We start from the raw sequence: 25,075 nt of genomic DNA, 5'->3' as shown, positions 1-25,075 counted from the left end.
TAGACTGCGAGCCCACTGTTGGGTAGGGACCGTCTCTAGATGTTGCCAACTTGTCCTTCCCAAGCTCTTAGTCCAGTGCTCTGCACACGGTAAGCGCTCACCTCCTTCCCTTCCCCACAGCACCTGTACATATGTATATATGTTTGTACATTTTTTTTACTCTATTTATTTATTTTACTTGTACATGTCTATTCTATTTATTTTATTTTGTGAATATGTTTGGTTTTGTTCTCCGTCTCCCCCTTCTAGACTGTGAGCCCACTGTTGGGTAGGGACTGTCTCTAGATGTTGCCAACTTGGACTTCCCAAGCGCTTAGTCCAGTGCTCTGCACACAGTAAGCGCTCAATAAATAGGATTGATTGATGGTGAGCCCACTGTTGGGTAGGGCCTGTCTCTCTATGTTGCCAACCTGGACTTCCCAAGCGCTTAGTCCAGTGCTCTGCCCACGGTAAGCGCTCAATAAATAGGACTGAATGAATGATTTGTCCGTGATGTTTTCTAGGGGTGGGGCAGCGACGGTTTGTCTGCTTTAAGGCCAGGCCCGGGGAATCGATGGCCGATCGAGGCGATCGATGAGTTCGGTCCGCGGCCACGTGCTCTGCAGTCCTGGCCTGCCCTCCCTTTGGGCCTGGGAAGGAGCTGCTATTTATTCATCGCCCAACAGTCCAGTACATCACCACGTCGGGGATCAATCAGCAGCCCCAAACGCGATCCATCCTTTCATCCCTGGATAAATACTACATAGGCCCCAGCCATGGCTCAACTGCAGGCCCGTTTCTTCACTGACAACAAGCAGTAAGTGTCCCCAAACTAATAATAATATTCATTTAATCGTATTTGTTGAGCGCTTACTGTGTGCAGAGCACTGGACTGAGCGCTTGGGAGGTCCAAGTTGGCAACATCATCATCAATCAATCAATCGTATTTATTGAGCGCTTACTATGTGCAGAGCACTGGACTGAGCGCTTGGGAGGTCCAAGTTGGCAACATCATCATCAATCAATCAATCAATCGTATTTATTGAGCGCTTACTATGTGCAGAGCACTGTACTAAGCGCTTGGGAAGTACAAATTGGCAACACATAGAGACAGTCCCTACCCAACAGGGGGCTCACAGTCTAAAAGTCTAATCGTATTTAGATTGATAGAGAAGCATAGAGAACCTGTATATATGTTTGTACATATTTTTTACTCATTTATTTATTTTCTTTGTGCATATCTATTCTATTTATTTTATTTGGTTAGTATGTTTGGTTTTGTGCTCTGTCTCCCCCTTTTAGACTGTGAGCCCGCTGTTGGGTAGGGACTGTCTCTAGATGTTGCCAATTTGGACTTCCCCAGCGCTTAGTCCAGTGCTCTGCACATAAATACGATTGATGATGATGATATAGAGAAGCAGCGTGGCTCAGTGGAAAGAGCCCGGGCTTTGGAGTCAGAGGTCGTGGGTTCCAATCCCGGCTCCACCGCAGGTCTGCTGTGTGATCTTGGGCGAGCCGCTTAAGTTCTCTGGGCCTCAGTTCCCTCATCTGTAAAATGGGGATTAAGACTGTGAGCCCCCCGTGGGACAACCTGATCTCCTTGTAATCTCCCCACCGCTTAGTACAGTGCTTTGCACGTAGTAAGCGCTTAACAAATACCAGCATTATTAATAATAATAGAACAGTGCTTTGCACATAGTAAGCGCTTAACAAATGCTAATTATTATTATTATTATTATATAGAGGCGGTCCCTACACAACATCATCATCATCAGTCGTATTGAGCGCTTACTGTGTGCAGAGCACTGGACTAAGCGCTTGGGAAGTACAAATTGGCAACATATAGAGACAGTCCCTACCCAACAGTGGGCTCACAGTCTAGAAGGGGGAGACAGACAACAAAACATATTAACAAAATAAAATAGAATAAATATTTGGTTGATATAATAATAATAATAGCATTTATTAAGCGCTTACCATGTGCAAAGCACTGTTCTAACCTTCTAGACTGTGAGCCCACTGTTGAGTAGGGACTGTCTTTATATGTTGCCAACTTGTACTTCCCAAGCGCTTAGTACAGTGCTGTGCACACAGTAAGCGCTCAATAAATACGATTGATTGATTGACTGTCTCTATATGTTGCCAGCTTGTACTTCCCAAGCGCTTAGTACAGAATGCTTACCATGTGCAAAGCACTGTTCTAACCTTCTAGACTGTGAGCCCACTGTTGGGTAGGGACTGTCTCTATATGTTGCCAACTTGTACTTCCCAAGCGCTTGGTACAGTGCTCTGCACACAGTAAGCGCTCAATAAATACGATTGATTGATTGACTGTCTCTATATGTTGCCAACTTGTACTTCCCAAGCGCTTAGTACAGTGCTCTGCACACAGTAAGCGCTCAATAAAGACGATTGATCGATTCTAAGCGCTGGGGAGGTTACGTGGTGATCAGGTTGCCCCACGTGGGGCTCACAGTCTTAATCCCCATATCACAGATGAGGTAACTGAGGCCCAGAGAAGTGAAGAGACTTGCCCAAAGTCACACAGCTGACAGTTGGCGGGGCCGGGATTTGAACCCATGACCGCTGACTCCAAAGACCATGCTCTTTCTGTTAAGCCATGCTGCTTCTCTAATGTGGTGTTTTGTGGTCTGTCTCCACCTTCTAGACTGTGAGCCCGCTGTTGGGGAGGGACCGGCTGTAGTTGGCATTTGGACGTATTTATTACTTTATTTTACTTGTACAGATTTATTCTATTTTATTTTGTTAATATGTTTTGTTTTGTCGGTTGTCTGTCTCCCCCTTCTAGACTGTGAGCCCACTGTTGGGTAGGGACCGTCTCTATATGTTGCCAACTTGTACTTCCCAAGCGCTTAGTACAGTGCTCTGCACACAGTAAGCGCTCAGTAAATACGATTGTTTAGAACAGTGCTTGGCACGTAGTAAGTGCTTAAGAAATCCCATTATTATTATTATCACTATTATTACTATTATTACAATGTTATATATTGCCAAATTGTACTTACTGAGCGCGTAGTCCAGTGCTCTGCACACAGTAAGCGCTCAGTAAATACGATTGATTGATTGTTTGGAACAGTGCTTGGCACGTAGTAAGCGCTTAAGAAATCCCGTTATTATTATCACTATTATTACAATGTTATATATTGCCTAATTGTACTTACTAAGCGCGTAGTCCAGTGCTCTGCACACAGTAAGCGCTCAGTAAATACGATTGATTGTTTAGAACAGTGCTTGGCACGTAGTAAGCGCTTAAGAAATCCCGTTATTATTATCATTATCACTATTATTACAATGTTATATATTGCCGAATTGTACTTACTAAGCGCGTAGTCCAGTGCTCTGCACACAGTAAGCGTTCAGTAAATATGATTGATTGATTGTTTAGAACAGTGCTTGGCACGTAGTAAGCGCTTAAGAAATCCCGTTATTATTATTATTATTATCACTATTATTACAATGTTATATATTGCCGAATTGTACTTACTAAACACGTAGTCCAGTGCTCTGCACACAGTAAGCGCTCAGTAAATATGATTGATTGTTTAGAACAGTGCTTGGCACGTAGTAAGCGCTTAAGAAATCCCGTTATTATTATTATCACTATTATTACAATGTTATATATTGCCGAGTTGTACTTAGCGCATAGTCCAGTGCTCTGCACACAGTAAGCGCTCAGTAAATACGATTGATTGCTTAGAACAGTGCTTGGCACGTAGTAAGCGCTTAAGAAATCCCGTTATTATTATCATTATCACTATTATTACAATGTTATATATTGCCGAATTGTACTTACTAAGCACGTAGTCCAGTGCTCTGCACACAGTAAGCGCTCGGTAAATATGATTGATTGATTGTTTGGAACAGTGCTTGGCACGTAGTAAGCGCTTAAGAAATCCTGTTATTATTATTATTATCACTATTATTACAAAGTTATATATTGCCGAATTGTACTTACTAAGCGCGTAGTCCAGTGCTCTGCACACAGTAAGCGCTCAGTAAATACGATTGATTGATTGTTTAGAACAGTGCTTGGCACGTAGTAAGCGCTTAAGAAATCCCGTTATTATTATTATCACTCTTATTACTATTATTACAATGTTATATATTGCCGAATTGTACTTACTAAGCGCGTAGTCCAGTGCTCAGCACACAGTAAGCGCTCAGTAAATACGATTGATTGATTGTTTAGAACAGTGCTTGGCACGTAGTAAGCGCTTAAGAAATCCCGTTATTATTATCACTATTATTACAATGTTATATATTGCCGAGTTGTACTTACTCAGCGCATAGTCCAGTGCTCTGCACACAGTAAGCGCTCAGTAAATACGATTGATTGTTTAGAACAGTGCTTGGCACGTAGTAAGCGCTTAAGAAATCCCGTTATTATTATTATTATCACTATTATTACAATGTTATATATTGCCAAATTGTACTTACTAAACGCGTAGTCCAGTGCTCTGCACACAGTAAGCGCTCAGTAAATACGATTGATTGTTTAGAACAGTGCTTGGCACGTAGTAAGCGCTTAAGAAATCCCGTTATTATTATTATTATCACTATTATTACAATGTTATATATTGCCGAGTTGTACTTACTAAGCGCGTAGTCCAGTGCTCTGCACACAGTAAGCGCTCAGTAAATACGATTGATTGTTTAGAACAGTGCTTGGCACGTAGTAAGCGCTTAAGAAATCCCGTTATTATTATTATTATCACTATTATTACAATGTTATATATTGCCGAATTGTACTTACTAAACGCGTAGTCCAGTGCTCTGCACACAGTAAGTGCTCAATAAATACGATTGATTGAATGAATGAATGAATACAAGGTGATCAGGTTGTCCCACGTGGGGCTCACAGTTTTAATCCCTATTTTACAAGACCCAGAGAAGTGAAGTGACTTGCCTAAGGTCACACAGCAGACATGTGACTAGAACCCTAAGACGCAGAGAAGCAGCTGTTTCTCTGAGAAGCAGTGTGGCTCAGTGGAAGGAGCCCGGGCTTGGGGGTCAGAGGTCATGGGTTCAAATCCCGGCTCTGCCACTTGTCAGCTGTGTGACCTTGGGCAAGTCACTTCTCTGTGCCTCAGTTACCTCATCTGTAAAATGGGGATGAAGACTGTGAGCCCCACGTGGGACAATCTGATCACCTTGTATCCTCCCCAGCGCTTAGAACAGTGCTTTGCACATAGTAAACGCATAACAGATGCCATCATTACTATTATGTGCAAAAACATTTTGACTTCCCAGGAGATTCGGTGCTGTGGTGTGAGTACCCCGATATTAATTGGGAGGGAGCTTGGCCTAGTGGAAAGATCCGCGTGTCACAGTGGAAAGAGCCCGGGCTTCGGAGTCAGAGGTCATGGGTTCAAATCCAGGCTCCGCCCCTTGTCAGCTGTGTGACTTTGGGCAAGTACTTCACTTCTCTGGGCCTCAGTTCCCTCATCTGTAAAATGGGGGTTAAGACTGTGAGCCCCCCGTGGGACAACCTGATCACCTTGTAACCTCCCCAGCACTTAGAACAGTGCTTTGCACATAGTAAGTGCTTAATAAATATTATTATTATTAAGAGCACGGGAGTGTAAGCTCGTTGTGGGCAGGGAATGTCTGTTTATTGTATGGAACTTTCCCAAGCGCTTAGTCCAGTGCTCTGCACACAGTAAGCCCTCAATAAATACGACTGAATGACTGAATGAACGGGACGGAGAGTGGGGAGACCCAGGTTCTCTAAACCCTGCTCTGTCATTTGCCTGTTTGTGATTTTTATTTTCATTGGTAATAAAATAGCTGTTTTTCTCTCCCCGCCGAGGAAAGGGACTGCATCCGACCCGATTGTCTTGCATCTACCACAGCCATACATTTTGTACTGACTTTCTGCAAAGTACTCTGCTAAGTGCTGGGGAAAGGCAATACCGATCATCATCATCATCATCATCAATCGTATTTATTGAGCGCTTACTATGTGCAGAGCACTGTACTAAGCGCTTGGGAAGTACAAATTGGCAACATATAGAGACAGTCCCTACCCAACAGTGGGCTCACAGTCTAAAAGGGGGAGACAGAGAACAAAACCAAACATACTAACAAAATAAAATAAATAGAATAGATATGTACAAGTAAAATAAATAAATAAATAGAGTAATAAATATGTACAAGCATATATACATATATACAGGTGCTGTGGGGAAGGGAAGGAGGTAAGATGGGGGGACGGAGAGGGGGACGAAGGGGAGAGGAAGGAAGGGGCTCAGTCTGGGAAGGCCTCCTGGAGGAGGTGAGCTCTCAGCAGGGCCTTGAAGGGAGGAAGAGAGCGAGCTTGGCGGATGGACAGAGGGATTGGGGGCATTCCAGGCCCGGGGGAGGACCTGGGCCGGGGGCCGATGGCGGGACAGGCGAGAACGATACTGATCCAGGGCTCCTACCCTAAAACAGGGTTAGGGTTGAAGGAATTGTGACAGGCACCTAAAAAAAGAAATAACCTAATTAAAGAAAAGGAAAAAAAAACCCAAAGCAACAACCACCTTTGCCCAGGCCATTAGTGCCAAAGGAGCAGTTTTCACCATTCAAGCGGGGCCTAAACTGACGGTCACAACCTCGCCAGCAGCCTGAACTGTCACTTCTGCTTGTTTCAGTGTGGCCTACTGGCCTGGGAATCAGAAGGACCTGGGTTCTAATCCTAACTCTGCCACTTGTCTGCTGGGTTACCATGGGCTAGTCACTTCTTCTCTGAGCTACAGTTACCTCTGTAAAATGGGAGTTAGAACTGTGAGTCCAATATGGGACAGGGACTGTCCAACCCTTGTATCCACCCCAGCAGTTAGTACAGTGCCTGGCACAAAGTAAGCGCTTAACAAATACTGTTATTATTGTTGTTATTGTTATTATGTGTCTGTAGGACAGGACTTCACTGGTCCTGAAGGTGTGGGGAGGCGGATGGTTCTACTCGTCATACCCCTCTGACCTCCAGTGGGTCAATAATATTGTTGTATAACTTCTGCCCATCCCACAGGACTCTATACCCTTCCATGGGGGTGTGGCAGAGTATAGTGGGGGAAATCTATCTCCTCCAAGATGACTTCCCTGAACAAGCCCTCATTTCGTCCATTTGTTGTTCCTTCTGCGTCACCTCTTCATTTGGCTCTGTACCCTTTAAGCACTTCATATTCACCCCACCCTCAGTCCCGCAGCACTCGTGTCCATATCCTTACACTCTGCCATTTCCCCTGTCTATTTATTTTTTAACCACTGTTTTCCCTGCTAGACTGTAAGCTCCTCGTGGGCAGATATCATGTCTACCAAATCCATTGAACTGCACTATCCCAAGCCCTTAAGGGAAGACTTTGCTTGGCCTTAAACCCAGAAATGTATTTTGTAGCAAAGTTAAAAAAAGTGTGGGTGGAGGGGTAAGAGAAGGTACTTTCACCACTTGGCTGAAGACATTTCTAGGAATATACTAGTAATACCCTTTTCCAAAGGGAAGCTTTTTTCAAATGAATGCATTTTCAACCTGTTCAGTTGATCTCAACATATGCAACGCCATCTCTCTCTGCAGATATGCAGTGGACGATGTTCCCTTCTCTATCCCCGCGACCTCCGAAATCACCGACCTTAGTAATGTTATCAATAAACTGCTGGAAGCCAAAAATGGTAAGTGGGCCAACGCCTGTCATCCCAAAGACCTGGAAGAAATGGTAGATGGGTGTGATGCCAGGCATGTGGAAGCGTATGAAAACATTGACAGTCCTGATGTAAAAAATGTAAAGTTACAGAGTTCATAAATCAGGGAAGCATCGTGGCCTACTGGAAAAGCACAGGCCTGACCGTCTAATCCTGGTTTTCCTACTTGCCTGGTGTATGACCCCGGGCAAGTCAATTAACTTTTCTGTGACTCAGTTTCCTTATGTGTAAAATAGGGATTCAATACTTGTTCTCCTGTCTACTCAAACTCTGAGCCTTGTGTAGGACAGAATCTGGCTGTCCTGATTCTTGTATCTACCCCAGTGCTTGGAACAGTGCTAGACATACAGTGAGCTCTTAAATGCCACCATTGTTATAATTTAAGAAAGTACTGGCATGTAAAAACAGATAATCAGGTCCTAATAGTCAAACATTGAGTATGGGTGATAAAGTAAGAATTAACAGCAAGAAACTCTGGATGGGAGAAGACAAAAGCCGTACTGATTGATGATGCTATACCCAGTGGAGGAAAGCGAAAAAGAGGAAGGCGAGGAGAAGGTACTCCTTAAAAGGAGCATTTTTCAACTTTCTGTGATCTTACTGCAATGAATTTGTAATCTAACTCATAATCATCTCTTAAAACTTGTAATACCGTGTAGCTTTATGACAGCGTCTACCCCAGCACTTTGAACAGTGCTTGACGCTGTAAGCACTTAACAAATACCACCATGGAAAACCAAAGCGTAAAAAATGATTTCTTCTTTGCCTCAGGTGCCCACAAGCACGTGGAGTTTGATTTTCTTATCCGAGGTCAGTTCCTGCGGATGACACTGGTCAGACATATGGAACTAGAGAATGTTTCAACGGTGAGTTCTTCCAACTGTCGTTGTTGATTTTTCTGGTCACAGAGTCTGACTCATTTTATTTTGGTAATGCTGAGTATAGCTAGAACCCACTATTTTTCATTGAGGATCTTAATTGGGTTCCCCTCCAGTGGGCTCTTCCAGAGGCTGCGCGACACGATCCCTGTTTGCTGTACTCGTCAGGTATTGTCTCTTGGAAGCCATTAATCTAGTCTGCTGTATTCCCCTGCAGCATCCAGTGTTCTCTTCCTCTTTGTTTTCCTCCTCTCAAAAAAAAATTAAAATCTATCACTGTTCCTTTCCTCTTAACTCTCCCCACTTCTCTCCTGTGAGTGGGTAAACAAAGAGGATCGTGAGATTTCTGGGAAGTTTAGCAAGGAAGCGAAGGAAAGCGGTCAGAACAGGCCCTGTTGATATTTGTGTCTGTGCTTGTACAAAATGGGGCACACAGAAAGGGGTTGAAGCTTGGGCTGATGCTCAGGGGCAGCGATTTGCCCTTCTATTTTGGCTCCCGAGTCTTCTCGCAGTGGTCTTGGTACCAGAGAAGGGGTAGGTATAAGACTATGTTGTAAACGCCTGGAGAACAGGCATTGGGTCTTAGACTTGTCTTCTACTCTAGCCTTCCAAGTACTTAGTTCAGTGCTCTGAACACAAAGAAGCAGTGTGCCCTAGTTGAACAGGCCTATGAGTCAGAGGACCTGGGTCCCTGCTCCACCATGTACCTGCTGTGTGACCTTGGGCAAATCACTTCTCTGTGCCACAGTTACCTTGTCTGTAAAATGGGGATTACAACTGTGAGCCCCTCTGTAAAATGTGGATTGCGACTGTGAGCCCCTCGTGGGACAGGGACTGAGCCCAACCTGATTAGCTTGTATCTTCCCCCACACTTGGTCTAGCACCTGATGCATGGAAAAAGCTTAACAAAAAACATTCGAAAAAACAAAACAGTAGGATGATTGACTGATAGATGGGGGAAGAGTTGAAGGGAAGTCTGGGCTGATGGCAGGAACCCCAAAATGGCAGAGTGGCAGTGCAGGCCCTAATTTGGGTTGGGACCAGAGGCTGATGAGCTTGGCAGAATAACCTAGCACAACCCTCCAGCTTTCTTTGGGGGTCAAGGATCACCACTGCCGGATTGAGATGAGTTACCTTTTCACATAGCAACGTTTAGGAAGTGATTACAAAACTATCCATATGCTTCTTTAGGTAGTAATAATTCCGGTATTTGTTAAGCGCTTTACTGTGTGCCAAGCACTGTTCTAAACACTGGAGTCGATGCAGGGTAATCAGGTTGTCCCAAGTGGGGCTCACGGTTTTAATCCCCATTTTACAGTTGAGGTAACTGAGGCACAGAGAAGTTAAGTGGCCCGCCCAAGGTCACAGAGCGGACTAGTGACTCCACCACATGTCTGCTGTGTGACCTTGGGTAAGTCACTTAACTTCTCTGAGCCTCAGTTCCCTCATCTGTAAAATGGGGATTAAGACTGTGAGCCCCACGTGGGACAACTTGATCACCTTGTAACCCCTCCCCAGCGCTTAGAACAGTGCTCTGCACATAGTAAGCGCTTAACAAATGCCATTATTATTATTATTAGTGGCGGAGCCAGGATTAGAACCCACGTCCTCTGACTCCCAAGCCTGTGCTCTATCCACTAAACCACGCTGCTTCTCATAGATATTTAATGTGGCTTATCAGCCAATCAATGGTATTTATTGAGCGCTATGTGCAGAGCACTGTACTAAGCACTTGGGAGAGTACAGTATAACAGAATTTAGGATATACGTTCCCTGCCCATAATGAGTTTAAAGTCTAGAGGGCTTCCGGTCATCAGTCCCTTATTATCTTCCTCACTCATCTTCAGCATAAGCCTCCTGAGACTGTGACTTTCAGAGTACTGTTACCATTATTTGTGGCAAAGTTTAATGAAGCCTCAGCTTAAACGTTGGTTTATCAGCTCCCATTTCAATCTTGATCTTTTAACAGTGTTCCTAGAATGAAACTTACACAGTCTAAAAGTGTCAGGTCTAGTAAAGTAGGTGAGTTGTCCAGAAAGTTGGGAACCTTTACAGTACGATTCCCTTTTCTCGCTAATTCGCTGACCAGCTTCTTGTCTTCCGGGAATTTAGGAAGATGTGGTGGAGATAGAGTACGTGGAGAAATATACAGCGCCTCAGCCCGAAGAGTGTATGCTCCATGATGACTGGATCAGTTCAATTGAAGCGACAGAAGAATGGTACTGCCAAAGAAATCAAACCTTTCTTAAATTTCCTTTCAACTTTTTCCCAACCATCAGGCTTCCTTTATGACCACCTATGTACTGGTCCTTCCTAGTTACATTGCTAATCCCCTTTCAATCAATGGTAAGTATTGAGCACTGAGAATGTGCAGAGCACTGTACTGAGCACTTGGGAGGGTACAACAGAGTTGGAAGATATGTTCCCTGCCCACAATGAACTTACGGTCTAGAGGAAACAGCACAATAAGTACCATTGATTGATTGACTGGCTTGTGATCTTTGCCTGAGATGTAACAAGTTCTGTCTTCAGGTTGTCTTAAAATTGAATCCTATCTGTTTGACTTTTTTGTTCACTTCATCTCAATCCTGTCATCCTAAAACATAGCTCACTGTTCTGTGGATTTGGTAACTAATTAAAAGAAAAAACGATGGTTGGTCACTGGCAGAAGAAGACGACTGTAAGCTCCTTGTGGGCAGTGCTCTATTGCATTGTACCCCTCCCAAGCACTTAGTAGAGTGCTCTGCACACAGTATACACTCAGTGAAATTTTATATTAATATCTAATCTCCCCCTCTGGATTGTAAACTCACTGTGAGCAGGGAACATATCTACCAACTCTGTTGTAGTTATTCTCCCAAGCGATTAATACAGTGCTCTGCACATAGTGAGCACTCAATAAATTCCATTGATGGTGATGAATACATACCATTGATTGACTGAAATTATTCTTCTGTATAGTTTGCAGTGTATTTTGAGATCTGTTGCCAATACTCAACTGTCCAGTTTTCATGAGTGGCAGACTTTTTCTAAGACCTTTTTCTCCCGTCTCCCTGTGAAGAGGCGACAATATTTTCATAAAGCAAGCTTGGGGATTTAATGAGAAGGATTTCCTTTGAGTGCTGTAGTTAAACAGTAAAACTTGGCAAGGCCAGGAAGGAATTTGTTTCACCGTTTTTCATCCTGCGCAGAGTGAGAGTTCACAGATTTCAGGGCAGCTTTTTGTGAGCCAGGCCCAACCAGTATTGTTTAAAGCTCTCAGGTTGCATTTTGAATTTCATTGTAGTTCACCACAAAGCTCTGCTCTGCGACGGTGTCCTGGGTGGTACAGTTGCTTGGCCGGGAAAACACGTTTCTGTTTTTGTGTCCCTTAGGATCTTGACCGGCTCTTACGATAAGACAGCTCGGATATGGTCCTTGGAAGGAAAGTCCATTATGACAATTGCTGGACATTCAGAAGTGGTGAAAGATGTGGCCTGGGTGAAAAAGGGTTAGTAGCTCCAGGTTGGGTTATTGGGAAGCCCTGATTGTGAATAGAAACTGTGTGCTCTAGACTAGAAGCTCGTTGTGGGCGGGGAGTGTATGCTACCAACTCCATTAAGTTGTTATTGTGTACTCTCCCCAGGGCTTAGTTTAGTGCTGTACGCACAGTAAGCGCTCAATAAATACCATTGATCGATTGTTAGCAAAAGCAGGGGCCCTCACCATTTTGAGCCGGTAATAAGGGTAAAACAGCAAATGCTATACTGTTAATACCCCAACGTTTATCTTTGCATTAGCTTTGCCTTTTGTCTTAGAGAAGTCGACGAAGTTGATTGCCATTTGGTTAAATTTATCGCCATTGAAAGTCCAGTGGCAAAGAAATTCTACTCCAGAATTGTGATGTGGTGGAAATTTAAAAGAACATTTAAGCTCAAAATATTAAGGTTTTTATGACCGTGATCTGCATAAATCAAAAAATTAGCTGCCCGTGAATTTGACGGAGAAAATGTGTTTCGGTCGGGGTCAGTTCAGAAACTAAGCTGTCAGACTCTATTTATTTATTTATTTATTTATTTTACTTGTACATTTCTATCCTACTTATTTTATTTTGTTGGTGTGTTTGGTTCTGTTCTCTGTCTCCCCCCTTTAGACTGTGAGCCCACTGTTGGGTAGGGACTGTCTCTATGTGATGCCAATTTGTACTTCCCAAGCGCTTAGTACAGTGCTCTGCACATAGTAAGCGCTCAATAAATACGATTGATTGATTGATTGATTGAAATCAAATCTGTAAGTGCCATTGATGACGAATCGCAGCCGACCTGTCCCTGGGGCATAAAGACTCTGTGGGGGCAGCTGTCAACACAGTTGCCCTCCAGCTGCTTGTTGGCAAAAATGGGCACACTGGACATAGTCACACTTTTTGAACGACCTGTCATTTAGAGAGGAAAGTGCAATGTACAGAATTTTAGAATTTGGTTGTTTGGGTGGTACAGTTTACCGGCAAGTCCTGAATAGTATTTTATGTAACCAGACTGCCGTTGAACTATTCATAAACAGAAATAATTCTCTGGTGCCAGGTTACACTGTATCTCAAACCATTATTTTTACTTGGGCCGTGTCCTCGCCTTCCCTCCGCAGACGGTCTGTCTTGCCTGCTCGTCACTGCCTCCATGGATCAGACGATCGTGCTGTGGGAGTGGAACGCGGAAAGAAACAAAGTGAAAGCCCTACATTGCTGCAGGGGCCATGCTGGGAGTGTGGATTCTATAGCCGTCGATAGCACAGGAAGTAAAGTAAGTCCCTGGTGGGTTTTGGTATTAAACTGGGATTTGAGAATTTCTGCTCAAATCTTTCGCTTCCCCCCCAACACCCCCACAGCTAATTTCATCGTCATCATCAATCGTATTTATTGAGCGCTTACTGTGTGCAGAGCACTGTACTAAGCGCTTGGAGGACTGAGTTATAGGCCGGGATTAGATGTAGACAAAAGTGGGAGATAAGAAGAATATAAATATAAAGAACCAGCACGGCCTTCCTGGAAAGAACACAGGCTTGGAAGGCAGAGGACTTGGATTCTGATCACTGCTCTGCCACTTACCTGCTGTGTGACCTTGGGCAAATCACTTCACTTCAACTGTGCCTCAGTTCCCCCATCTGCAAAATGGGGATTCAGTACCCACCCTCGAGACCGCAAGCTCATTGTACACAGTAAACGTGTCTACCAACTGTGTCATATCGCACTCTCCTAAGCACTTAGTACAGTGCTCTGCACACAGGAAGATCTCAATAAATGTGATTGATTACTTATTACACAGTAAGTGTATGTAAACATTGGCGGCATGAAAAAAATAATAGCTTTTTTCATCGAAGATTACCTAACCAGAAGGAAGGCAGGCTACATATCTCAGTGGCATAAGTCAAAAGTAGTATTCTGAAGCCATACGTAGCTTGCCAAATTTCTTCTGCTCAACAGTATGAATCAGACAGTGTGGGTGAGAGAAAATTAGGGGCAATGTTACATAATTTCTCCTTCTGTGACAAGACCTTTGTTATTCTAGTTTTGCAGTGGCTCTTGGGATAAGATGTTAAAGATCTGGTCTGCAGGTAAAGTGCCTATTTCCTTTATTTTTCAGTTTTAGTCCTGGTTTAGGGGGATTTTATTCTTTAATGAAACCAACTGAATTTTCTCATTTCATTAAACAAATTAGTCCATAGCATTGTCTGGGGTTTACTTTGTTTTTAAACTAACACTGAGGATAAAGATGCTGAACTGGAATTCTAGTTCCAGGTTTGCCTCTGACAAGCTGTGGCTTTTGGGAAGGATACTCACACCCCCATCCACAAGAAAGGATGGTAGCATCAGTGCCTGTCTGCTTCACCAGTTCGTGATGATAAATGAGAGACACTTGGGAAGATTTTAAATAGCTTGGAAAGAAATGCAGTGTAAATGGGTGGTGGCAGATTTGATGTAGAAAGGAAAAGTCTTGAAAGAAATGGGATGGAGTTTTAAGGAGCAAAGTACCGAATTTGTCTTGTTTTCTTTAACACTAGATATGTGAAGGACAGTAAATGGTCAGAATCTCTATAAAGCATTTAGATTTCTCAACTAAATACTTGCTCTACAGGATAAGCATTTGGGTGGGGACTTAAAAAAAATTAGATGCGTATTAAGAAAAGGCTTACTCTTATCCCGTACATGTTGAAGTTCCTACGGATGAAGACGATGAAATGGAAGAAGTAACAAACCGACCTAGAAAGAAACAGAAAACGGAGCAGTTGGGACTAACAAGGGTAGGATTTTGCTCTGTGGTATTGGACATGATCACTTGGGGAAAAACAGGATTTTTATATGGGTGAATGTACCAACCATTTTGACCACAAAGTAGGAGCCCAAATAGCCTTCTCTGTAGTCCTAGCTCACTTTTCTGGATGTCCAAGAGCTGGTTTTGGGGTTGGGATTCTTACATCTGAATGGGAAAAATGTTTTTCCCAATGGGGTAGGATGAACTTCCCCCTCCTCCACCACATTCCTGCACAACCTGAAGTCGTGGGGTGTCGCAGCTTGCTGTTTGTCCTGGAATCTGGGTTCTCAAGGAAGAAGACTCTGGATCCCTTACAGAGACACTTCTGTTCTAAGTTGTAGTGCAGTTTTCCTGGCAAAACTACCAGAACCTGGGCTGAGGACATTAAAAAAACCAAAACAACCCTGTTGGATCAGGCTAATAGACCTTCCAAGTGAATAATCTTCCTCTGACAGTGGCCCCAAAAGACTGCTGGAGGAACAGGTAGTTACCTCCATGACATCCAAGGATCAATCAATCAATCGTATTTATTGAGCGCTTACTGTGTGCAGAGCACTGTACTAAGTGCTTGGGAAGTACAAGTTGGCAACATATAGAGATAGTCCCTACCCAACAGTGGGCTCAAAGTCTAAAAGACTAAAAGACAATGTACTTTCTAGCATTGTCTTTCCCTGTTAATAATCCAGCCTGGGCCTATCGTCCGTGAAGATAGTTGAATCTGTCTCAAGCTTTCTGACGTCCCTATCTTTTCCCTGTCAGTTCTCCTAGACCATGGAGGTTTGTTCGTGAAGAACCTTGTGTAAAGGAAATTTTGCATTTTAGGACTTAAGCTTTGACCGCTGCACACAACTGATTCTTCCAGCATCTCAATCAGGTTTTGTCCACATTGCCGGAAGGACCTTCCCTAATCTGCAACAACATTCTAGTCCAAAATCAATCAATCGTATTTATTGAGCGCTTACTGTGTGCAGAGTAGTAGTGAAAAGTACTGAACAAAAGAGTAGTGAACACTCAAAATACAGAACCAACTCATTCAGCTATCTATGTGGATTATAGGCCCAGGGTAGATTAACAGGAAAAGACAAGAATTTCTTTCCACTACCTGAGCTAATTGATATTTTCTGCTTGCAGTTTCTTATGGTAATTAATTCTAATTACCGCCCACGGTTTGAAGAACCGTTTCTTGTTGTTGGTCTTGAACCTACCTCCTTTAGCAGATGAGTCCTTGTCATGGTGGTACGGGATTTGGTGAACAGCAATTCCCTGATCGTCCTGCCCAAACCCTTCATGATTTCGTGGACTTAATCCTCGCTGCAACTTTGGCTCAAAGAGGAACTGCTCTAGCTCCTCTAATCATAAAGGTTCTTGTTCAACATCATCAGTTTTGATTGCCGCCTAGAATATTGTACTGCCGACGTGTGAAAAGCAGAAGGAGCGTCTTCAAGGAGCATCACCCTCTTATCTGGAAGACAGGCACACACAAGTTGTATAGGGTAATTAGAGTGGATAGACCGTCAGCTTGTTGTGAGCAGGGAATGTGTCTGCCAACTCTGTTGTACTCTCCCAAGTGCTTAGTACAGTGCTCTTCACACAGTAAGCACTCAAGTATCATTGATTGATGGATTGATAGCTGAGGAGTAATAGATTTACCCATAAATTCTAGGGATGATATGACCAGGGAAATGGATATTAATTTGGGATCTCCATGTGGAATAGGTGTTTTTTTAGGAGGGCTGAAAAGGAAGTCTTCTTTCCTTGCGAGCCCAATAATAAGCACAGTGCCTAGGTGTGACCGCTGCACTGAAGGGAATGGCATGTAATTTTTTTTTTTTTAACTTTTCCAGTCTCCTGAAATATCACCTATCAGAGTGAAATTTGGCGATCACAGACTCTCCCATTGAACTTTTCTCTGAAGTTTTGGGAGTGCCTTAATGTGCCAAGTCTCAAATCCCTTTCTGAATTTAAAGCTGTACTATGTGTGTTTTGTAGGCGTATTCATTGAGCCATTTTGCTAAGCGTTAGTCTCATACCATCTCAGACACTCTTTAGGCGAGGCAGGCACGACCAATTTTTCCAGATTTATGTCCTAATGACTACATTAGTCTGAACTATCCGGAGGAGCTATATTATGAGATCCTAGCTTATAAGTTAGTTGGTGTAGATGTGGCCCAGTGACTTGTCTTTTCTAATCAAGAAATCCGTCCCTTTCAGTGTGGTGTTTTGTGGCTGGAAAATGAGCCCAGAGAAAATTCTTGCCCCCTTGGCTCACCAAGCTTTCGTCCGAACCCCGCCTCTGGAAAGTCTACTCCGATCTGTTGGTTATTCCCTGGAGGGTAACTCGGCTTAGACAGGACTCCCTTAATAGTCTAACCTCCCCGGTTACTAGTCTGGAGAAGGTGTGTGTTGCCTGGGGCAAGAGCTGACTTCCTTTACCATGAAATTCAATCTTCCTCTTTTATTTTTAGACTCCCATAGTGACCCTGTCAGGCCATAATGAGGCCATTTCCTCAGTGCTGTGGTCAGATGCTGAAGAAATCTGTAGTGCCTCATGGGACCACACAATTAAGGTGTGGGATGCAGAGACGGGAAGTGTCAAGTCAACTTTGGTGAGAAAGCATTTTGTTCGTTTGCCACCTGCCTCTTCTGTTTTAAACTTTTTTTTCCCCAAGGAGGCAATATGCCTAACATCTTTAAGTTATTTCCCTTTTGTTTTTCAGACGGGAAACAAAGTGTTTAACTGTATCTCCTACTCTCCACTTTGTAAACGTTTAGCATCTGGGAGCACCGATCGACACATCCGGCTATGGGATCCCCGCACTAAAGGTGAGTAAAGCAAACTAGAAAAAAATGGATGTGAGTGGGAGAGTGGGAAAATGCACTACACTCTCTTTTCTCTCAGTTGGTCCCCATGTTTGGGTTGGCATTTGACACAAAATTTTCTGTCCCTAACTCCCCTTTCTCTCTCCATCTTCCTTAGTTGATGCTAAGATTAAGCAGTCAATATAGTTATTTTTGTTTTTTTCAGATGGTTCATTGGTGTTACTCTCTCTGACCTCTCACACTGGTTGGGTCACTTCGGTGAAATGGTCTCCCATGCATGAACAACAGCTGATCTCAGGTTCCCTGGACAACATGGTCAAGCTCTGGGATACGAGGAGGTAACTTGTATTCCCGTTTTCCTGTTTCCATGAGAAAAGAAGGAGGAGAAGTGAGTCTTGAAAGCAAAAGTATATAAAAAAAACTGTGCTGTAATAAGATAAAAGCGGAAGATCCTGAGACAAAGGATAGTGGGGTGGGGTTTTTTTTTTGTGGAATGCATATTATTTTCAAATTTAGTTCTCCCATTCTTTCTTTTCCCCCTAATAATTACAAGTATTTTTGGATTGACACTCATTGGATCACTAAAGATTTTGCTTAGTTTTTTTTTCCCTTTGTGAATATGTTGCCCATTAATCTATCAACCCTCCTTGAGCATTCTAGCTTTTCCCGCTAATCAGTTAATCATTCATTCATTCAATCGTATTTATTGAGCACTTACTGTGTGCAGAGCACTGTCCTAAGCGCTTGGGAAGTACAAGTTGGCAACATATAGAGACGGTCCCTACCCAACAGTGGGCTCACAGTCTCAGTGTTATTTGAGTGCTTGCTCTGTGCAGAACACTGTACTAAGCGCTTGGGAGAGCATAGTACAGTAGAATTAGCAGACACGTTCCCTGCCCGTAATGTAATCTCTTTTTTCACAAGAAACTAATGACTGGCTTCTCATTCAAATCCTTTGTGAACCTATTCATATTTTCTGCCTCCAAACCTTTTTATGGTAAATGCCATGTGTACTCCACCCATGATGTAAAATTTAATTTTAAGGACCTCCTAGAGGTATGAATACATATATGTGCCTCAGTCCTGATTTAAAAGTTTTTAAAATGGCCTCTTTCCTAATGTCTTTTCAAAGAGGATTGTTTCTGTGAAGAAACTGTAAACGATGGGCTTTTTTCTGAGCCTGTTAGGTGGTGGCAATCTAGCAGAGCCTATGTTCCCCTTCCATGTTAGCGGTGGGGCTTGAAGTCTTGGGCAGTGGAGCAGAAGATCCTCAGGACCTCTCAGAACTGGAGAGAAGGGAATCCCCATCCCCTACTTGGTACCTGTCAGTCTCCAAATCAGATGCCCACTGGAGAGGGGTGTTCAGTTGTGGGAGGTCACACTGTATTCCAGAGAATCTTCATCCCATTTGATATGTGTTGCCTATTAATGTGATAAACCTCTCTTCTTAGTTGCAAAGCACCTCTCTATGATTTGGCTGCTCACGAAGACAAAGTTTTTAGCGTGGACTGGACAGAGACAGGGGTAAGAACTTTATGAATACAATTTTACGCTCTCAAGAAGTAGTGTTGGATGCTTACATTTCTCTCCCCACCCATCACCACTCCCATTCCTCTAGAGAAGCCTTGTCTCCTGAATGGTAATGTGGCTTTAGAAAACAATATACTCGATCTTTGCAGCGTGACAAGTGCAGGAGAAGTAGAGAGGCAACTTCCAGAAGTTTACAAACATCTAAAAGTTACTCTACGATAACATGGCCAATACAGTCTTTTCTTTATCACCAATAGAATAAATGTTGTGTACTAGAGAAGCAGCATGGCTCAGTGGAAAGAGCCTGGGCTTTGGAGTCAGAGGTCACGGGTTCAAACCCCGGCTCTGCCAGTTGTCAGCTGTGTGACTTTGGGCAAGTCACTTAGCTTCTCTGTGCCTGTTACCTCATCTATAAAATGGGGATGAAGACTGTGAGCCCCCCCCGTGGGACAACCTGATCACCTTGTAACCTCCCCAGTGCTTAAAACAGTGTTTTGCACATCGTAAGCACTTAATAAATGCTATTATTATTATTTTTACTGGGGCCATCCATATTCAGTTCCTTCATTGATACTCCTATTTGAGGATGTGGCACAGGTCTTTGAAGAAAATGTAGGTGTGTTTTCAATTCAGAGGAAACTTGCCACTCACCTGGCTATAAGCGGCATTGAAAGTCCTTGAGAGTCTTGGAGGAGCACTTGTAAGCTAATAAGCAGTCTGGAGAGACATATTAATGAAGATGTGTGCCATCACTTGGCATTAATGAAGCAGGGAAGCAGTGTGGCTCAGTGGAAAGAGCATGGGCTTTGGAGTCAGAGTTCAAGGGTTTGAATCCCAGCTCCGCCAATTGTCAGCTGTGTGACTTTGGGCAAGTCACTTCACTTCTCTGTGCATCAGTTACCTCATCTGGAAAATGGGAATTAAGATTGTGAGCCCACCGTGGGATAACCTGATCACCTTGTAACCTCCCCAGTGCTTAGAACAGTGCTTTGCACATAGTAAGCGCTTAATAAATGCCATCATTATTATTATTATTATTATTATTAAAGAAGAAGGTGCCATCACTTGGCAGAATCAGTACTGGTATTAGCAGAAAATACATCTGAGGAAGATGGAGGTTATTAAACATCAATCCCACACTGGAAACCCTACACTCAACCAAAGATTTTCACTGGCAACATAGAACTGAATTCCATGACTGAAATCTGCTACTTAGGCAGTGTTCAGCGGTGCTTGAATATACTCTCCCAAGCACTTAGTTCAGTGCTCTGCACCTAATAAGCACTCGATGAATACGATTGATTTGCCTGTTGATTAGACCAAGTAGAAAACAATTATGACTTTTGGGAGACTGACAGAATCTGACAACAACGTGGCCCAAAGCTCAGACCAAACAGATGACCTTTAAAATGGTGGTCTTATTCAACCTTCCATATGGCAGGAAGACCTGGACCTAAGTCAAGGATTATCTTCCATATGAGCAGCTTCATTGTGTTGCCTTTAAGTCATTCGTAACAACGGATTACCAACATTGAGGAGACGTTCATCCCAGTACAGTTTCGTCGGGCAGGATACGGGAGAAGAATAGATGAGTGTAGAATATCTTTGCAGTTGCCGAATGGTGGGATGAAAGATGTACTCAAAAAGGAAGAGCAAGATAGATGTTTCAGTGATACTTTGAAGCACAACCTCAAGTGATGCAGTAGATTGCTACACACTAGGTGAGTCGGTTGAAGGGCGTTGTTGATAATAAAGCTCTGGTCCAAATTCCGTATTATTGGATTGCCATTTATAATCCTTATAGGCTTCAGTAAAAAAAAGAAAATCATTGAATGCAGTGTACAAACAAAGGAGAAAGTCATGACAGTTCAATCCTCAAGCTACCACAGAAATATTAGGCAGAATTGTAGTTTTAATATTAAAGCACGGGCCCAGGAGTTAGAGGGTCCAGATTCTAATTCCGGCTCTGCCACTTGTCTGCGGCGTGACCTCGGGCAAGTCACTGAACTTTTCTGTGCCTCAGTTACCTCATCTGTAAAATGAGGCTTAAGAGTCTTAAGCCCCATGTGAGACATGGACTGGGTCCTAGCTTGTATCTACAGTGCTCTGCACGTAGTAAATGCTCAATGATGATGGTGATGATGATGATGTTCCCCAGCACTTAGCACAGTGCCTGGCACATAGTAAGTGCTTAACAGATACCAGAAAAAAATATGCAGGGGATAAAGGGGGAAAGGCGACTTAGAATTGGAACTTGGACTTCCCTAGTTATGCAAGCTCAATATCCAGCTTTCTTGAGCATCCAAGCAAACTTTCATAAATGTACAAAGGAAATGAACACACTGGCTTCTGTCTGAACGTGTATAGTCATGATCTTTTGTATAGTCATGATCTTTTGATTAGACAGAGTGGCTTAGTGGAAAGAGCCCGGGCTCGGGAGTCAGAGGTCATGGGTTTTACTCCCAGCTCCGCCACTTATCAACTTTGTGACTTTGGGCAAATCACTACTTCTCGATGCCTCATTTACCTCATCTGTAAAATGGAGATTAAGATGTTGAACCCCACATGGGACAACCTGATGACCTTGTATCTATCCCAGTGCTTAGAACAGTGCTTGGCACATAGTAAGTGCTTAACAAATACCATCATTAAATTGCACTTTAGAGAATCTAGATGAATCAAGGTGAGACAGTGTGGCAGAGCCTCTCTTCTGAATTTTCAACTTGTCGACAGGATAAAACCAGCCCATTTCCCAGCTTTTTTGGGGGAAATGTACCTGGCAGTAGGAGGGAGCTACAAAGATCAATCTTCTACCCCTTTTTCAATCCCCTCTGCCTCCAGTTCCTCTTCTAGAAGAGGCCTAAACATTTGTATAACCAGGCTCAGCCAAGAGGTGGATTTCCTCAAACAGGTTTCAGGAACATGGTGAGATCAGGAGCCAGATGTGAAGCCTGTGCCAGCCACTGGCAAATAGTAAATGTACCACCGTGGCAAAAGATTGTCTTGTGCACAGTGTCTGAAGTGGATGGTCAGTTATCCACCTAGATAAGATCTCAAATCGAGCACTGGAGTCCACTGGTACCTGCCACAATGTGAATACCAGCTGAAAAGCATGGAGTGGACAAAAACATTTGGTTTTCCTCAGTTCAAAGATAGACATTAATACAACAGGCTTGGTGGTCTTTCTGATCTATTGACTTGGCAATGTCAGGTTTGATGCTTGGGATTCTACAAAATAATGCTTTTTACTGGTATTAAAAGGGAAACAAACATTTACTAACCTAATTAGATTAAAGGAAAGCATTCTAATTTAGTAAAATGTCTTTATGAACTCTTTTGTAACCAAGTTTATATGAAGAAATTTCCCACTGCCTCTCCCCCACCAGTCCTTCCATGTATCAAAATGCCTTTAAAATAACCCCACTCAAAAACCTTATTAAACAAAACTCCCATTATTGATCCTATTTGCCTTGTTCAAAAGAAGATTATCTGGATTTCTAAAGTGCCGCTCTCCTTTCTTAGCTCAACTTAGTATTTTGACAGGTGCAGTTGGTGACATGATTTGTCCATGATCACAGTTCAGTTCTGTCGTTCAGATTTTCTCATCCTGTGATAGTTCAGAAAGTATTGATTATTTGTTGTCATCTTATGAAACTATTTTTTGTTTGATTTGGTAATATTTTTTCCCTTTTCATTCAGCTGCTGTTAAGCGGGGGAGCAGACAACAAGCTATATTCGTACAGATACTCAGCAACTATGTCTGATGTTGGAGCGTGAAAGTGAATATCAACGAGGATTTAGAGTGTCTCGGTCTACAGCCTAAGGGAAATCCTTAAGCAGAACGGTCAACTGACCAGGTCAAACTTTCAGAAAGCAGCCTTCTACGAACAGTATCCTCTCTACCTGGCTGTCAGCCGAGAGTACTGACATTTTATTTCTTCCCTTTAATTTTGGGGTATTTATAGGATAATAATCTGTGTTAATAAATGAAAGATGGCCAGATTCTCCCACTGTATTGAATAGCAACTACATTAAAACTGCTGGGGTTTTTCCCCCACTAGAAACTTTGTTTTGAATTCAGACATACGTTTGAAGGACGGTAAAGAGAAGTCCCGGTTTTTTCTGCGACGGTTTTTTTTTTTGTTTTATATTTACATTATTATTCTTTCTAGATGTCCCTCATGTAAAGCTGATGCTCTTCTTGCTGAGCAAAACGGAGTTAAATTGCTTTACAGAGATGCTTTGTGCAGCAGAGCGATTTTATCCATTTGACTTAAGTGATGCCTCCCTGTGCCCATAAATTTGAGTAATCTTTTTGAGTCAGCAATTGACAGATGGTGCAGGACACAGCAGACCATAACCAGTTTAATAGGAATATTTTAGAATGAGTCTAGATCTTTTGGTACATAATGCAATACCTTTCAGCCAGGAATTAATGGAGCTAGACCCAAGGGTTATTTTATACAGAAATACGGAACCTACCATCCTACTGCCCAACTACAGTCCTTATCAAAATAGTACCTTGTTAATTTAGTATTCTATTTGGCCCAATTCAGGTCTACAGTTTCACAGTCATCCCGTATTTTGGGGTCACATTATAAATAGTAATGGAAGGAGTCTGTGCGATTAAGTTTCCCTGATTATCATTGTCAATTATGCAGTTGGGGTATATCAACACTGCTAAATGCATTCACCTTCCGAGCATTGAACAAATGATCTTGCTCACAAATACCTGCAAAGTTCATGTTTCTTTTTAACAATAATTAATAATAATGGCATTTGTTAAGCGCTTGCTATGTGCAAAGCACTGTTCTAAGCGCTGGGGGGATACAAGGTAATCAGGTTGTCCCACTTGGGGCTCACAGTCTTCATCCCCATTTTACAGATGAGGTAACTGAGGCACAGAGAAGTGAAGTGGCTTGCCCAAAGTCACACAGCTGACAAGTGGTGGAGTCGGGATGAGAACCCATGACCTCTGACTCGCAAGCCTGGGCTCTTTCCACTGAGCCACTCTGCTTTTTTAATGGGGTTACTATTCATTAGGACTTGGGGCAATGCTTAGCACAACCAGTTATCCCACAGTGGTAACATGTGGAGCCAGTTTAAGGCAGTATTCCCAGTTCTTCTGCTCTGGTTACCTTGGTGTTCCTTGGAAATGTGGAGTGCCACACCATCTTGGATTCTGCTAAACATCTATCCCAGTCTCAGCCTGGAGATTTTGGGTCCCAACCTCCTGATTTTAGGTTTGAAACCTAAACTATATAGATGCTTATCTGCCTTATATGAAGAATAATTCATTTTTGAGAGCTATTTATTTTTACATTTTCAAATGTACAATTTATGTGTGTCGTGAGTCACAATGAGTTCATTGAGCAATAAATGGAATCTGGGTTTTGGTCACCCAGAAACATTTTATGTATTCAACAAATGTAACTGTAGGTTAGTTGTCTTCAGTATTTCATTTTATGTTTGACAGAGAATTAAAAATGCTTATACCTTATTCAGTGCTTCGTATAATGTAAATAAGAGAGTCCTAGATTCTTTTAAGATGGGCACTGGATTGGCTGCTTTAGTTCTTATGTTGACAAGAATGTTGGATGAATAACAACCTTAGTTCTTGTCTCTGAAATCTGATAACTAACCTGTTTTTCTTTTCCTGTAGAAAGACTTAAAACAGAGCTGATTCTCAAAGTGGGAGGTGTGAATAAATTAAGCAATCAGTGGTTTTTATTGATTTTCATTGATTTTATTTATTGGAGAAGCAGCACGGCTCAGTGGAAAGAGGCCGGGCTTTGGAGTCAGAGGTCATGGGCTCAAATCCCGACTCTGCCAATTGTCAGGTCTGTGACTTGGGGCAAGTCACTTAACTTCTCTGTGCCTCAGTTA

At 42.8% G+C, this 25,075-nt stretch overlaps 1 protein-coding gene across 1 annotated transcript; it reads left to right on the top strand.

Annotated features, from left to right (window-relative positions):
• Window positions 1-589: 589 nt before the first annotated feature.
• On the top strand, window positions 590-23,253 carry WDR12 (WD repeat domain 12). Its single transcript, XM_038749611.1, has 13 exons — window positions 590-796; window positions 7,553-7,647; window positions 8,449-8,543; window positions 10,668-10,774; window positions 11,930-12,045; window positions 13,176-13,330; window positions 14,096-14,141; window positions 14,743-14,828; window positions 17,305-17,445; window positions 17,557-17,662; window positions 17,865-17,997; window positions 19,111-19,183; window positions 22,889-23,253. Exons 1-13 carry the CDS (start codon window positions 756-758, stop codon window positions 22,964-22,966), a joined length of 1,272 nt encoding a protein of 423 aa, XP_038605539.1. The 5' UTR covers window positions 590-755; the 3' UTR covers window positions 22,967-23,253.
• The last annotated feature ends 1,822 nt before the right edge of the window (window positions 23,254-25,075 follow it).

Source organism: Tachyglossus aculeatus, chromosome 7 (assembly GCF_015852505.1).
Source record: "Tachyglossus aculeatus isolate mTacAcu1 chromosome 7, mTacAcu1.pri, whole genome shotgun sequence".
Classification (NCBI taxonomy): domain Eukaryota; kingdom Metazoa; phylum Chordata; class Mammalia; order Monotremata; family Tachyglossidae; genus Tachyglossus; species Tachyglossus aculeatus.
Note: the sequence above shows the minus strand (reverse complement) of the source record. Positions and strands in the feature narration are given on the sequence as shown.

Bases quoted from the DNA above. Each gene is read 5' to 3' on its own strand.
- WDR12 (XM_038749611.1), top strand. From the start codon at position 756: ATGGCTCAACTGCAGGCCCGTTTCTTCACTGACAACAAGCA. The intron at 797-7,552 runs GTAAGTGTCCCC...CTCTCTCTGCAG, and splicing joins TTCTTCACTGACAACAAGCA to ATATGCAGTGGACGATGTTC. The intron at 17,663-17,864 runs GTGAGTAAAGCA...TGTTTTTTTCAG, and splicing joins ATGGGATCCCCGCACTAAAG to ATGGTTCATTGGTGTTACTC.